At 43.4% G+C, this 16,615-nt stretch overlaps 1 protein-coding gene across 3 annotated transcripts in view; it reads right to left on the bottom strand.

Moving 5' to 3' along the window:
- The window catches only part of ARHGEF37 (Rho guanine nucleotide exchange factor 37), a 36,410-nt gene extending 20,265 nt beyond the window's left edge, over positions 1-16,145 (bottom strand). Inside the window, exons 1-3 of one of the 3 annotated variants that reach the window (XM_059698872.1) lie at positions 15,867-16,145; positions 3,363-3,559; positions 1,481-1,604 (exon numbers count right to left, since the gene is read on the bottom strand). In XM_059698872.1, the coding sequence (XP_059554855.1) occupies positions 1,481-1,604; positions 3,363-3,548 (310 nt within the window). In that variant the 5' untranslated portion in view covers positions 3,549-3,559; positions 15,867-16,145. Of the gene's footprint in view, positions 1-1,480; positions 1,605-2,918; positions 2,965-3,362; positions 3,560-4,201; positions 4,324-15,866 lie in introns of those variants that run through there. The other 2 variants (XM_059698873.1, XM_059698875.1) reach the window with 2 other exon arrangements.
- Positions 16,146-16,615: the final 470 nt, after the last annotated feature.

Raw genomic sequence — 16,615 nt, 5'->3', positions numbered from 1 at the left:
CTCTCTCCCTTTCTTTCTCTCCCCACATACACCCTCTCTCTAAAATCAATGAATGTTTTTTAATTTAAAAATAGTACTCAACTCCAAGTGCTTTTTTTAAAATGAGGATTAAATGAAATAATGCATGTAAAGCATTTTACACAAATTTCAATCACCAAATATTTACTAACTGCTTATTTATTGACTATATGCCCAGAACTATTCTAAGCTCTGCGAATGAAACAAAACCCCTGCCTCATGGGGCTTATATTCTAGAACAGTGGTCCTCAACCTTCCTAATGCCACGACCCTTTAACACAGTTCCTCATGTTGTGGTGACCCCCAACCATAAAATTATTTTCGTTGCTGCTTCATACCTGTAATTTTGCTACTGTTATGAATCGTAATGTAAATATCTGATATGCAGGATGAATTTTCATTGTTACAAATTGAACATAATTAAAACATAGTGATTAATCACAAAAACAATATGTAATTATATATGTGTTTTCCGATGGTCTTAGGCGACCCGTGTGAAAGGGTCGTTCGACTCCCAAAGGGGTCGCAACCCACAGGTTGAGAACCGCTGTTCTAGCAGAGGACAGACAATAAGTAAATATTGTACATATGCCAGGTAGTGATGAGGGCCATGAACCAAGACAAAGCCAGGAAAAGCCTTGGAGAGTGGTGGGAGATCTATCTAGGGAAGGCTCCCAGGAAGCCTTTTTACCAGAGATCTCCACTAAAAGAGAACTTGGGTGTAGCCATGAGACCTAGGGAGCTCCCACATTCTCCCCAACGTGGATGCTTCCACAGCAATGTGACTGATGCCAAAGGAACTGTATCCTATCAGCATGGCCAGGGACAGGGGCGTGCCAGTAACTGAGGGACAGAGGAAGACAAACTCTCAGAGAGCAGGACTGTCCAAAGTAGCAGGAATGCCCAGGACACCAAAATAAAGACTTATTTCCTCTCCTCTTGTCTTTCTCCAGTTACAGCTTATAATGGAGTAACAGCAACAAAGAAGTTACTCCCAGTGTCAAAGGGTACTCAACCTGTAGCTGGGATTAGTGAAAAAGAAGAGTAAGGGAGGCAGGATGGTCAAGAGCTAGGGTTCTAGAGTCCGAAAGAGCTGGGTTCAAATCCTCACTCTCCCTGGTCAAGCTGTGTGGCCCCAGGAAAGTTAGTTAACCTCTCCGAGCCTTGGGTTTTTCTTTAGTAAAATAGGGATAATAATCATCAATAAGTAATGGTGTCATGAGGATGAAAAGGGCTACTACATGTTAAGTACTTGTACTCTCCCTTTTGTAAAGTGGTGGGTTGGACTAGATATTATTGGAGGGTCCTGCCAGCTCTGACATGCTAGGTTCCAAGGGTCACAAACCCAGACTCCCATTGAGCTGCATTTCCCTGGAACTCTGGACACAGTTCAGTAATGACCCCACGCTGAGGACAACTCCACAGGAATCTAAGGCTGACAGCTGCCCTGTCTTTTGCTTACCAATTAGCTGCACTTGTTTCTCTTCCATGGCGTCTGTCCCCTGCAGATCCTGAAGAAATCTGCTGTTCACCTTGATGATGTCATCGATGTTTGAGAACAAGACATCCAGATCTCCCTGTGGCAGCTGGGAGGAACAAAGAAGCCGTGGGAGGTTGCTGGGAGGTCCGTGGCGTGACTTGATTTGTAGGCTTTGGGGAACAGTCCAGAACACTCACGCCCCCAGGGGCCCATCACTCTTGGGAAGATTGCCCCAGTGGAATGTTTGCAAGGACTTTGAAATTTTATAAATTAGGTTATTTCCATTATTCTACAATGGAAAGCTAAGCTGGGGTATTACCCTAAGTCTGCTGCCAACTATCATTTTCCTTCCCTCAGTTTCCCCATCTGTCATAAAAGGGTGGAAAGTTGGATTTCTTTCCAGCTCTGATATACATGACACCTTCCATCGTGACCTTGAGATGTACTCTGAACTCCAGCCCCTATTAACTAGGCTATTACACTGTTAAAAAGGATGCGGGGCCCTGGCCAAATTGGCTCAATGGTTGGAGCATCGACTCTCGGACCAAATGGTCTCAGATTCAATTCCCAGTGGGGGCACATGCGGGGAGGCAACCAATCGATGTCTGTCTCTCTCTCACATTGATGTTTCTCTCCCCCTCCTCTCTCCTTCTACTCTCTGAAAATCAGTGGAAAGAATATCCTTAGGTGAGGATTAAAAAAAAAAAAAAAGGATGCTGGACAGCTATAGGGTGTCCCAAAAATATTTATACACACTTTGAATAATTATAAAAGCAGTGTTTATTAAAATACATTTCATTTTAAAAGTTGAACTCTCAGCTATTAAAGTATGTATACATTTTGGGGGGATATCCTGTATTTATGTGCAGGGACATACACAGGAGATAGATATGTAGAAAGAGATGAGATGTTCTGGATGCATGACCAAGTGGGAAAACGAACTATAGAAAAATACTTAGAGTATGCTCTTATTTTTGTTAAAATAAGTAACAATCTATTCTTGTTTGTTTAATGCCTACAGAAAAAAATCTTAATTTCTGGAGAGTAAAATATGAGAGAATTTTCACCTTCTACATTACCTACTTTAGTATTTCATTCATTTAAGAAACACTAATTGTAGCCCATTATATATATGTCAAGAACTGGAATATATTGCACTAGTTGGTTTGGCTCAGTGGATAGAGCATCGGCCTACGGACTGAAGGATCCCAGATTTGATTCCGGTCAAGGGCACATGCCCCACTGCGGGCTCTATCCCCAGTAGGGGGGTGCAGGAGGCAGCCAATCAATGATTCTCTCTCATCATTGATGTTTCTATCTCTCTCTCCCTCTCCCTTCCTTCTCTGAAATCAATAAAAATATTTTTTAAAAAGAACTGGGATATATTGAACTAAATGGTCTTTGTTCTCAAGGAGCTTACATGTTAGGGAATTCTTGAAGTTTTATAGAGAAAGCTTGTATCATTTCTTCAATCAGGGAAAAAAAAAGACATAAAAATGAGTACTAAAATAGAAAGCTATCATAGTAATAATCTCTCCCTCCCACCATCCCCCAAATGAGACAATGAGAATGTAGGTCAGTTTAAGCAATCTGCTCTAAGCTTGATAAAGGGCTATTTTATCCATCAGCTCACTTAATCCCTGAGGTGATTACCCCTCTCCCCATCCAGCAGATGAACACACGAAGGCTCCAGGCCTTGCTGAAGGTTACATGGCCAATAAATGGAAGTACAGGGCTTACATCCAGGTGACTTCACATCCACCATAACTTTCCGTCCATCAAGCCTGTTCCAGGAGCCAATGTGAGAACCTAGGACCCATTTTGCCCCTAGAAAGACAGGCTGTGTGCGGCTCTGCCCAGGTACCTGCTTCAGGCGGCTCCTGATGTCCAAGGCGCAGAGCCGGAGCATGTGCAAGTAGGAGACCTCGGTGTCAATGAGCTCCCTGATGGCCAGCCTCTGATGGAGCGACCACCTGTCCTCAGAGACCCGACTTTCTCCATCTGGACTCTCTGTCCTGGAGGATGGCTCATCGGCCCCATGATCGGCCATGCCAGCAGGTTCTGGGGAAGACAAGCACATGCCAACTCATTTCCAAGAGCTCTACTGGGACATGCTGTCTCCAATCCAAAGGTAACTACTCACCCAGCAGCCAGAAAACATCTTTAGCTGCATACAGAGTCAAGATGAACCGTGTATTAGCATTTGTGGGTGGGTAGAACACAACTCAGGAAATTGTTGACATTTTAAATTCATAGCCCAGGACAATGTGCTTGTCTGGCTTTTCTTCTATTTTTGCCCCAGCTCTTGACCCAGATTTCTGTATCTGGTTCAGCTAAGTCAGTCTCTCTCTCTCTCTCTCTCTCTCTCTCTCTCTCTCTCTCTCTCTCTCTCCTCCACCCATACCCCCAGTGGTTCCCTCTTCTCTCTGACCCCCGTCATCCCCTTTCAGGCCATACTACATGTCATCAGGGCTATTTCCACAGCCTCCAAGATCAACTTCCTAAATCCAAACCCCTCTCCCACCTGCTGCCACCCACACTCATTCATCCTGGACATGGTTCCAGTTTAAATTTCCTGAAAGCAAGCTTGTGACTACAGTAGTCTCTGCTGTGAGATGCCCCCTGTGGCTCAGGGGCCCGCTCCAACCTCATTTTCCCCTTCCTGGACCACTCCAGCGAAAAGTTACATGCATTTCTCCATACCTGCATGGTCACTTCTGGCCTCTGCTTTTGCACCTGCTGGGCGCCCTCCTGTGTTCTATCCTCCAACACTCATCTTCTCTGAGGCCTTTCCTGATCTTCCCAGCCAGAAGTACCTTCTTTATCTCAAAGTTTACAAAATACAAATGGCAATCGACAAGATGGCCTGACAATCCTCCCTACCACAAAACATCAAAATGCTAGATCAGCTATAACAAGCTCCCTTATCGCTGAATGGCAGGGCTTAGAGAGTAAAGGAAATCAGCAGGCCCCCACACAGAGGGAACTGAAAACCAGAGCAGGAGCAGCTGAGCTGTGCAGCTGTCCCAGGGGCTGCAGTGGGCAGGGCAGAGGGCACTGCCGAGCTCAGTGAGCCGGGGACTCGGGCAGCAGTGCCCAGGCAGGATCAGGAGATCGTCTCCTTCACAGAACTGGGGTCCCCAAGGACTCTGGTGAAATGGTGGATCTGAAAAAACAACAACCATCCCCCCACCCACACAGGCCCTTCCTGTAGTATTGCCCTGGGATTCACTCCTAGAGGCCCACTCGGTGACCTGCTCCTCCAGCTCCTCACTAATTTGGCAAACACATAATGCCCTCCGGTAAACCCCTTTCTGGTTAAAAATAGAATGGTTTGTGTTCTCTCCAACTAAACCCTGATTAATACAGGTAAGAACAGGTAATACACAAAAGAAAAAATGTAAATGGCTAATACACAGCTGAAAATATACTCAATTCACTAATAACTAGACAAATATGAATAATTAAAACCACAACGAGACACCATTTCACTCCCATCAGATTGGCAAAATATAAAAATAAAATGTTGGTGAGACTGTAGATGGAAAAATTGGTTGAAGGGTATATGGAACCTCTGTATTATTTCGTACATCAACATATGAGTTTATAAGTATCCCAAAATTAAAAGTTTTCTTTAAAGCCTCAGATACCACTAAATCCCCTTTGATACTCTCCCTAATCCCATTCCTCTGTCACCTTTTCCAAAAGTTACACTATGCTGAATTTTTACCAAAAAAATTAATGCCTGTGCTGGACATGTATATATCACTAAACAATAAGTAGCATTGTTTTACATATTTAAAACTCTGAAAAATAGTATCATACTCTCTGTACCCTTCTGGGACTTGGTTTTTGTTTTTTCCCTCTTTGCAGTGTTTATGAGGATGTCCATGTTGATACATGAATACAGTATTCATGAATTCATTTTCACTATTGTTCAGAATTCCATTACATGGCTATTCCACAAGTTATTTATCCACTCCCCTGGGGACATTAAAGTTGTTTCTAATTTTCTGTTATTATCAACATTGCTACCATTTCTTGTATCTTCTTTGTTTAACTCTGGAGAAGTTTCTTGAAGGCAAGCTATATCTAGGAGTGGAACTCCTTGGCCTGACAGTGGTGAGAAGTCTCATATACTGAGGTGATAGTGTAAATTATTACAACTACTCTAAAGAGCAAATTGGCACTATCCATAAAAGTTGAAAATGCACACACTGTCAGGGGTAGCAATACCTGTATCAGACAAAACAGACTTTAAAACAAAGGCTATATAACAAGAGACAAAGAAGGACCCAGCATTTCTACTTCTGGGTATTTATCTGCAGAAACCCAAAACACTGATTGGAAAAGACATATGCATCCCTATGTGCATTGCAGCATTATTTACAATAGCCAAGATATGGAAGCCACCCAAGTGTCCATTGATAGATGTGGTACATACACACAATGAAATATTACTCAGCCATAGAAAAGAATGAAATCTCGCCATTTGCGACAACATGAATGGATCTAGACTAGAGGGTATTATGTTAAGTGGAAGAAATCAGACAGAAAAAGACAAGTGCCAGATGATTTCATTTTTATGTAGAAAATGAATGCATGCATAAACAAACAAAGACACAGAGGACATTTTGAAAGTTGCCAGATGGGAAGGGGGCTAGAGGTATGGCTGAAAATAAGAGATTAAGCTATGCAAATGGGCACTATCCATAAAAGTTGAAAATGCACACACTGTCAGGGGTAGCAATACCTGTATCAGACAAAATAGACTTTTGTCCAGCACAGTTATGAAAACAGTCACAGGTGTGTAAGGTACAGCTACAGGAATATAGTCAATAATATCGTCATAACTATGTATGGAGTCAGAGGGGTATTAGACTTATCAGAGTGACCACTTCAGAAGGTATATAAATGTCTAATCACTATTGTATACATGAAGCTAATATAATATGTCAATTGTACTTGAAAAATAACACACTATTTTAAAAAGACAATATCACAACCAGAAAATTGACATTGATGGTCAAAATATAGTACAGTTCCATCACAAAGATCCTTAATGTTGCCTTTCACCCTTGGCTCCAGCCCCACGCCACCCTTTACCCCTGGCAATCAGGAATCTGTTCTCCTTTTCTGCATTTCAAGAATGTACGTAATCATACAGTATGTATATATGAACCACACAATATGGAGCCTTTGGGACTGACTTTATTAAATCAGCACAATTCCCTGGAGATTCATGTAAGTTGTTGGGTGTATCAATAGTTCCTTTTTATTGCTGAGCATCTAAGATGTTTTATTTGTTTTTTTAAAACTAAAGTAAATATGGCAAAAATGTTAAAATTAAACAAAGCTAGGTGGGAAGACCATAGGCATCTGTTTATTGTTCTTTGTTCTTTTCTTGATAGTTAAAATATTCCCTAATATTTAAAGTGGCATGCATCCCATTCAGCCTTGTACTTGGGTTATTTAAGGCTACGCCTCATCTTCCTGGCGAGACACTAAGCTCTGAGAGACAAGATGAGCACCAATTCATCTTGTGTCCTCCTCTGGGCCTCGTGATGCTACATATTTGCATACATAAATGGCCCTTTGGGATGCATTAGTAGCAGAAGTTTCTGTCCTGTGCCATAAACACTGACCATGGATCAGATAATATGTAAAGTGAGTGTTTGGGGACAGCGAGGTTGTTCAGAAGGCAAAGGGCCTAGAAAGATCCGGGAACACATCTGTCTGCTGCACAGATCTACTCCAGCCCCTGAACACTGCCTGTGGTCTGCTGACCTGTCCCTGGCCTGAAGCGCTGGCCTTCACCACCCCATGCCCAGCTTCTCTAGAAAGATCCCGCTGTAACCGGTTTGGCTCAGTGGATAGGGCGTCAGCCTGCGGACTCAAGGGTCCCAGGTTTGATTCCGGTAAAGGGCACGTACCTTGGTTGTGGGCACATCCCCAGTAGGGGGTATGCAGGAGGCAGCTGATTGATGCTTCTTTCTCATGGATGTTTCTAACTCTATATCTCTCTCCCTTCTTCTCTGTAAAAAAAATCAATAAAATATATTTTTTAAAAATAAAAAAATTTTAAAAAAAGAAAAAAGAAAGATCCCAATAGGATTTCAGGAGAACTACTCAGATCCCACTATTCATAACTGGTGCTAAATAAACAAAAAGCATACATAATACTTTATAGGGAACTTCTAAATATTAAAAATAGCATTAATTTGTAGTTAGACCAAATTAATTTGTAGTTAATTTGCAAGCTAGACCCTCAAGCAGGTCTGGCAAAAGCTCTCCATAGCAGCGCTGTTTTATAGACTTGCCTAGTCCAGACATTTTCTAGAAATGTTTTATTCATTTTTAAAAACACAGAAAGTAGATCAGTGGTTTCCAGGCAGAAGGGATTGGGGCTTAAGGAATGGTGGCTACTGGGTGCAGGGTTTCTTTGGGGGATGATAAAAATGTTCTAAATCTTTTGTGGTGATGATGCACAACTCAGTGTCTATACTAATAGCCACTGATTTGTACGCTTTAAATGGGTGAATTATAGGATGTGAATTATATTGCAATAAAGTTGTTACCAAAAAATTATTCTCTGCTGGCAAGGATACAGAGAAACTGGCTCTCTCATACATTGTTGGTGGGAATGTAAAATGGTACAGCCACCCTGGCCGGTGTGGCCAAGAACTAGAAACAACAAAATGTTTTTATAGATAAATGTAATAGGTGAATGGTTGTTTTTTTTTAATGTGATATATCCAATATCACTGAATACACAGAAGTAAAGTGAACTATTGATACACAGCAACGATGTGGGTGGCTCTTGAGGGTATCATGCTGCCTGAAACAAACCAGTCTGAAACGGCTACATATTGTGTGACTCCATACATATAATAAACAAAATTATAGAGACTGAGAACAGCTTAGTGGCCATCTGGTTAGGGATGAGGGTGAAGGGCAGGTAACTATTCTATTAAAAAGCAGCACCAGAGTGGACTTTGTGATGATAGAACAGATCTATTCTCTTAACTGAGGTGGTGGTTACATAAATCTACACACGTGATAAAATGTCATAGAACCATCATACCCATATAGTACACCAATACCAATTTCCTGGTTTTGATATTGTGCTATATTTAAGCTATAACCATTGGAGGAAGCTGCTGAAGAGTCCACAGAATCTCACTGTACCAGCCGTACAACTTCCTGTCGACCTAAAACTGTTTCAAAAGAAGTTGAAAATAAACAGAACCGTATATAGCTTAAGTGATCCACTATCTTTGCAACATTCTCAGGACAAATGCAGCTTAAAAGCCCGGGAGAGCAGGCTGGGTGCCCTTGTTCGTTTTCCTGGTGGCCTGGTAAGGAGGCGTGCCTTGGAGAACACACTCAGGGAAACATGTCTTTCCCTACAGTCCAGGCCCTGCGCCATCCTGAGATCTCCTTGATGCCCTGTGAGAGCCAAACAGGAACTAAAATCAGTCTGGCAGCAACTGCTATTGGCTCTAAGACAGGATAAAACAATGAACTCCCTCCTCCTCTCGCTTCTCCTCTGTCCACACTGGCACAGAAGAATTTGGGCATTCACAACAAATATTTGGAGCAGCTACTTGATGCCAAGCATTCGCCTAGATTCTGAGGATATAAAGATCAAGAAAAAAGTGACTTTACAATAAATCCTTAAAGGTGTAACCATTTAAAATATCTGGCTATTTGTTCCATGTTTCACTCCTCTGAAAGAAGAGGAACCAAATAAATAGAATGGACATCCTGATTATTTCATCCCTTCAAGACAAAGGAAGTAATAGGGGAAAATAATACTCCTAACCCAATTCTGACCAGTTGGAAGAACTGGAGAAATGAAAGCAAGAGGATCTACATGGAGAAGTAAAACCATCATCTTGAAGTTCTTTTAGAAAGTAAAATGTCATGGCAAAGAAAGTTGAACATCCATCCTCCAACTTCAAGTTTTAGAGGTAGATCAATTTAAACATTTAAGAGGACAAAAGGGAAGTAAAACCCCCAGGTTGAGACTCTAGGGATTAGGGAAGGCTGTCAAAAATAAAGTTTAAGCATCATGATAGCCAACGACCCTGTTGAAGAATAAAGGGAAGAAACACCTATAGAAACAAGAGTGGCCACATGGGGATCCTGGTTAATGAGACTGGTTTATAAAGATATAAACACTAGTCAGAGGGCAGGGTCCTCCACAAAGAGCTTCCAGAACTTTCACACTCAGAAGGAGCTAGAATATAGAAAATTATAAGAACATCCAAAGCTCTGCCACTCGGAGGGCGCGGTTGTTGTTTTCAATCGGGAGGGAGTCGCAGACTCTGAGCTCCAGATACAGGCGAGTCTTTAGGGACCCAGGCTCAAACGGGAGAAGCGGAACTGTCTGGCTTCGGTCAGAGCGAGTGCAGCTTTCTCTCCGAGCTTTGCAGCGGGTGCTGGAACTCAGAGAGGCAGAGCCCCTGGGGACAGGACTGAGAGCCGCCATAACTGCTCTCGCCGGCCCACCCTGTTGATCCTGTTCGACCCACCCTGCCCAAGCCCTGCACAGAGGCATTTGCCGGATAGCCTCAGGCAAAGGCTAGATTAGCACCTCCCTAGAGGACAGAAGTTCTCTCACTGCTGACACAGCTGATTCTCATAGCCACTTGGCCTGGAGGTCAAACCCTCCCTGGAATTAGCTACAACAATCAAGATTTATCTATAAGACTGCGAACAAAGACCACTAGGGGGTGCACCAAAGAAGCATAACAAAATGCGGAGACAAAGAAACAGGACAAAATTGTCAATGGAAGAAATAGAGTTCAGAACCACACTTTTAAGGTCTCTCAAGAACTGTTTAGAAGCTGCCGATAAACTTAATGAGATCTACACGAAAACTAATAAGACCCTCGATCTTATATTGGGGAACCAACTAGAAATTAAGCACACACGGTCTGAAATAACGAATATTAAACAGACGCCCGACAGCAGACCAGAGGAGCGCAAGAATCAAGTCAATGATTTGAAATGCGAGGAAGCAAAAAACATCCAACCGGAAAAGCAAAATGAAAAAAGAATCCAAAAATGCGAGGATAGTGTAAGGAGCCTCTGGGACAGCTTCAAGCGTACCAACATCAGAATTATAGGGGTGCCAGAAGATGAGAGAGACCAAGATATTGAAAACCTATTTGAAGAAATAATGACAGAAAACTTCCCCCACCTGGTGAAAGAAATGGACTTACAGGTCCAAGAAGCGCGGAGAACCCCAAACAAAAGGAATCCAAAGAGGACCACACCAAGACACATCATAATTAAAATGCCAAGAGCAAAAGATAAAGAGAGAATCTTAAAAACAGCAAGAGAAAGTAACTCAGTTACCTACAAGGGAATACCCATACGACTGTCAGCTGATTTCTCAACAGAAACTTTGCAGGCCAGAAGGGAGTGGCAAGAAATATTCAAAGTGATGAATACCAAGAACCTACAACCAAGATTACTTTATCCAGCAAAGCTATCATTCAGAATTGAAGGTCAGATAAAGAGCTTCACAGATAAGGAAAAGCTAAAGGAGTTCATCACCACCAAACCAGGATTATATGAAATGCTGAAAGGTATCCTTTAAGAAGAGGAAGAGGAAGAAAAAGGTAAAGATACAAATTATGAACAACAAATATGCATCTATCAACAAGTGAATCTAAGAATCAAGTGAATAAATAATCTGATGAACAGAATGAACTGTTGATTATAATAGAATCAGGGACATAGAAAGGGAATGGACTGACTATTCTTGGGGGGGAAAGGGGTGTGGGAGATGTGGGAAGAGACTGGACAAAAATCGTGCACCTATGGATGAGGACAGTGGGTGGGGAGTGAGGGCGGAGGGTGGGGCGGGAACTGGGAGGAGGGGAGTTATGGGGGGGAAAAAAAAAAGGAACAAATGTAATAATCTGAACAATAAAGATTTAATTAAAAAAAAAAAAACAAAGCTCTGCCACTACTAGGACTGTCAACTACATTTTAGGATTCACGTTCAGAAAAAGTAAGAAATAGGCACACATTTGATGGTGCTGCTTCCCTCTTGGCCCTAAAGAGTGACTGTAGGAGGCACTGTGAAGGTTCAGAGCCCAGATCCTGGAGCCTGAAACCCTGATTTCAAATTTGGATTCTGCAATCAATGTGCTGGCTTTCCTGGGATAATTATATAACCTATCTTATAATTAGATAATACATGTAAAGTGTCTAACGGAGAGCCCAGGACATTGTAAGCTCTCAATAATAGTAATTGTTGCTTTTGCTATTATTGTTAAACTAGAGGCCCAGTGCACAAATTCGTGCACAGGTGGGGTCCAGCCAGCCTGCCCCGATGGTGGCCGATTGGGGCTGGGCTAGTCGTGGGGAGGGGGCCGCAGGTGGCTGGCCGGCCAGCCGATGGGGGTGGGGGGGGGACAATTGGGAGCTGGGCCAGCTTGGGGGAGGGGCCGCGTGAGGTTGGCCCTCTGCAGTGGGCATCATAGCAACCAGTCATTCTGGTCATTCTGGTTTTCCGGCATTCCAGTCACAGGGTTTTTATATATATAGATTGGAAACCATTACATTACCATGGATCAGATGAATGAAGAAGCTGTTTAAGGACATTTGACTGATCATGTTGAAGCAGATGGTGAGAACAGGTAATCATGATGATGATTATAAGAACGATACACCAGAGCCTGACTGAGAACACAGCTGACACTGAAGAAATGGAGCTGAGAGATAGAGGGACCATGAGACTGAGCCCTGATGGCACTACTCAGTCCGCCATGATGAAATCTGATTCCCTTTGAACTTTTTTATATTTTCATCCCCCACCCTGCTTTGATGTAATCCATGCTGAGTTGGGTTTTGGTCACCTGATTAAAACAGATGGTCTGTCAACCTTTGGAAAAGGAAACAGAGCCCTTGAAGCCAGCATACCGAATAGCAACAACAACAAAAACAGGTCATGCTAAGCTATCCTGATTTCTTTACTTAAAGTTAACTAGATCAGTAGATCAAAGGAATGCTGTAAGCTAGTGTAACTGGACCAGCAAGGTGTTGACGTCAGTCTCTCCTGGCATCCTTATGAATAAGGAATAAGGAAAAGAAGGCTGAAGGTGGGAGAGGCAATAGTACAGTAATGTGGACTAATGGATAAAACTACCAAATTCAAAGAGCATTGATCAGTATCAACCTCTGGGATCTGCCCTGTCTTATTAAGGATATCCCTTAGTGCTTTCCATCTCTAAGACCACCTGAGTTTAAACCTCTATCACCATTCTCCTGACTGAATGCACAGCCCAAGAATGGAGTGGTCATTCAAAAACATGGAACTGCTTGCTTTACTTCTCTGCTGGAAACCCAGACAAGTCCTCCTTGACTCCCATCCCCCTTCCAAAGAACCACTCCTTTCCATCAATAGTTACTTTTCTTATTTTACTTGTTTTACTAGTTCATTCAGTAGAATGTAAGGTCACAAGGCCAGGGATCATGTCTCTTTTATTCATCAACACATTACCTAGTGTCTACTATAGCTTTAGCACATAGTAGGAGCTAAACTAGTTGAATTAATAAATGAACAAAATGGATAAACATTTGGCAGAATAATGATCAAATTGCCAATGACACTATTACAAGTGGAGTTAGACTAATATGATCATACACATAACTCTTGAAAGCCACCAAAAGTTTGAAGTCAATTTTATATAAATGGAATTGTACAGCATATACTCTTCTTTTTTTGGCCTGGCTTCTTTCAAAAGAATTATTTTGAGGTTCATCCTCATCCATGTTGTAGGATGTATCCATAGTTCATTACTTTTTACTGCTGAGCAGTATTATATGGATATACCAGTTTGTTTATCCACTGGTCGTTTCCCATTTCTCTATTACAATAAAGCTGGACCTAGGAATGGAATGTCTGTGTCACATGATAGGTGCATATTTAACTTAAGAAAATGTAAAACTTTTTTTATACCTCACCTGAGGATATGTTTTTATTGATTTTAGAGAGAGAGAGGAAAGCAGAGGGAGAGAGAGAAACATCAATGTGAGAAAGAAACATCAATCAGTTGCCTCCCCTATGTGCCCCGACTGGGGATCAAACCCGAAACCTCGGACGACACTCCAACCAACTGAGCCACACCAACCAAGGAGAAAATATAAAACCTTTTAAAGTGGTGGTGCCATTTTATATTCCCACCAACAGTGTATGAGTTCCAGTTCTTTCACAATCTCATTAACATTTGGTGTAGCCAGTCTTTTTTAATTTTAGCCATACCTAAAAGGTGTGAAGTGATATCTCAATATAAATTTAGTGTTTCCCCAATGATTCATGATCTTGAGCATCTTTTCAAGTACTTATTTGCTACCCATACATCTTCACTGGACATCATCGGTGGTTTGCTTATTTGTTTGTTGAAATTACAAAAGAGGCTCTCACTCATTACATAACTAGACAAAGAATACAGAAATTTAAAAGAATTAATAGTACCCCACTACTAATCCCCACTGCCCAACACATGTAACCAAAGGTGTACAGGAATCACCAGGAGCACTTATTAGGCATGCACATTCTTGTCCCTAGCTATTAGCCCTCAGCCAGCTTTCCCTGGCTATAATTATAAGGCCTAAAATGGTAGAGAAAAGAAACAACACTGTATTTAGTAAAAGCAGTTCTTTTTATAGATAGGCCTGCCCAGGCCCTGTCCCCACAATGTTGGATCCACAGATTTTTAAATTCTTAAACTTGTCAATAAACAAGCTATAGACTTGGGAAAATCATGGTCAACAAATGCCACTTGGCTTCAGTTGCAGCATCCACAGACACCCCCCGCCCATCAGTTAAATAAAAAGCCATTTATTTGATCTAGAAGGGAATCAGCCAAAGCACTGTTTTCCATAGCAAGCAGCTGACCCAAAAGGGATGTGAGCCAACCGCCAGCAAGTCCTGTACCCTGGCAGGAACTCCGCTGAACCTCCACTGCCAGGCAAGACTGGGTATTACCCAGCTTCCCACCTATGTTCTCCTCTTTCCTCTCATTTAATAATTATAAGTGCTGACCCATTCAAAGAGGGAAGTGAGGCCCAATAAACAGTCCTTGTTAGAATGTCTGGTAGTTTCATGGGTTTTTTGTTTGTTTGTTTTGTTTCCTCTCTCTCTTTCTTTTTAATGTCTGGTAGTTTCTACTTTCAGCATGTGACCTTGGGTCAAATATTAAGTCTACTGCATTATCCTAAATAAGTGCACTCTCATTTAGATTACTACCACCAACATATGTGCTGCCATGTGTAAGTCATAACAAGGTTGACTTTATGGTCGCAGGTTTATAACATTTTAAAGTTTATTTTAGTTTGGGTACAGACCAATTTTCTCCAGGTCATCACCCTTTCCAAATGGCATAGCTGTGATTCACGGGGCTATGGGCACTTACTACGAGCTCAGTGCTCTGCACTCATTCTTAAGTCTGTCGGTAGCTGGAAGTATAAAGCGGACAATCTTATCTCCATTTTACAAAGAAAACTGGGCCTTGGAGAGGATAAACTATATGTCCAAGATTACACAGCTGGTGACACCAGGACGCTGTCTGGGCTCACAGCAGATACTGTGTAACCAGCTGCTTCCCCTTACAGGAGAAGATAAACTGTTCTGAAACTGGGCAGCTGAGTGGCAGCCTTTAGCTATTCCTGACAGCAGGAACGCTTCATGTCAAATCTGAAATCGTGTGCAAAGTTATGTGTGAATCCCTCTGCGGAGAGGGCACCCCGATTTCTAAGGGGTCAGTGATCCCAAGGTTAAAAACCAGTGCCTGGGCAGGCTCACTTCTCCATTCCCCGCTAAGATCCAGGGGCTCTCTGGGCAGGGAGCACTGCCGCAGTGCCCGGCGTTCTGGCTTCCAGTCCCAGCGCTGGCACTATTTTTCTGAGGGCCCTTGGCCAAGGCAGCTCACCCAATGAACATCAGATTTTCCCTTCGCTTGTCCCCTGGCCTTGACGGTCTATTTATAATTATACTTCCCTTGGCAAGGATTCCTTAGCATTGTCTGTATTATTCCACGGGTTCTTACTAAAAGTCGGCCCATATCCTACACTGAAGTAGGCAGGGATCAACAGAAACAAGGAATGATGAGTCTTTTCTAGACCAGCTTCCCTCTCTGGGGCCTCAGTTTGCCACCTGGAAAGTGACTCGGTTGGGTCGCATGGATCAGGTGGCTCGCGTTACCTAAGGCTCAAGACACAAAGCTAACTTCAAAGCCACCTGGGACTGGGCGTCGTAGCTCCCGCGCTCTCCCACCACCCTTTTCAGATCTGACAGCAGCTGTTCGCCCGCACCCCTCCCGGGCCCTGAGCTGCCAGGCAGACTCACCGCGCGTGCAAGGTGCCGGAGCTCACGCGCGCGGAGCTCGGCCGCCCGGGTGACTGCGCAGCCAGGGCGGCAGGGGCGTCGGGCTGCCGGGACCCCGCCACGCCGGGCCTCTGAGCGCGGTCCCCACGGAGGGCGCGGGCCGACACAGCTCTGCCCACGCTGCGCGCGTGCGTGCGGCAGGAAGGGGCGGCCCGGTCTCCCGCCTTTGTTAATTGTCTAAGTGCAGCCAGGTTGTTTTCCTCTCCGGCTCCTGGGAGTTGGCTCAGCTGAGGTGGCCCAGCTGCAGCAGCAACACCCCTGAGCGGCCGCATTGCAAGTGGGTGTTACCGCCGCGCCCCGGGGCACACCCACCCATGGCTTCTCATTAAGCAGCCTTGTCGTTGGGTGTTTTTTTTGTTTTGTTTTTTTTTTTGGTCGTCACCCCCAAAACAGGGGCGGGCACTTGACGCCTGGATCACTAGATATCTGTACTCTTGCCCGAATTGCCAAACGTTAGGACTGGACCTTAATTTAATTCTGCGTGCCACCTGCTCAGTACCTCTGGTTCTTGTCCCAGCTCTCCTGGGAGCCCCATGCACAATCTGAGACAAATCTGCCAGCCCCCCGGCACCCCATTTTCCTTTTCTGTGATATAAAGGTGTCTATTAATACTGTGAATGGGACACTGTTCTGGAAACTAAGTATTCAGCAGTCAACTCGCCCTCTTGGGGGTGGGTCAGACATTGAAGACACGACTGAAAGTGATAATT

Source organism: Myotis daubentonii, chromosome 5 (assembly GCF_963259705.1).
Source record: "Myotis daubentonii chromosome 5, mMyoDau2.1, whole genome shotgun sequence".
Taxonomy (NCBI): Eukaryota; Metazoa; Chordata; class Mammalia; order Chiroptera; family Vespertilionidae; genus Myotis; species Myotis daubentonii.
Note: the sequence above shows the minus strand (reverse complement) of the source record. Positions and strands in the feature narration are given on the sequence as shown.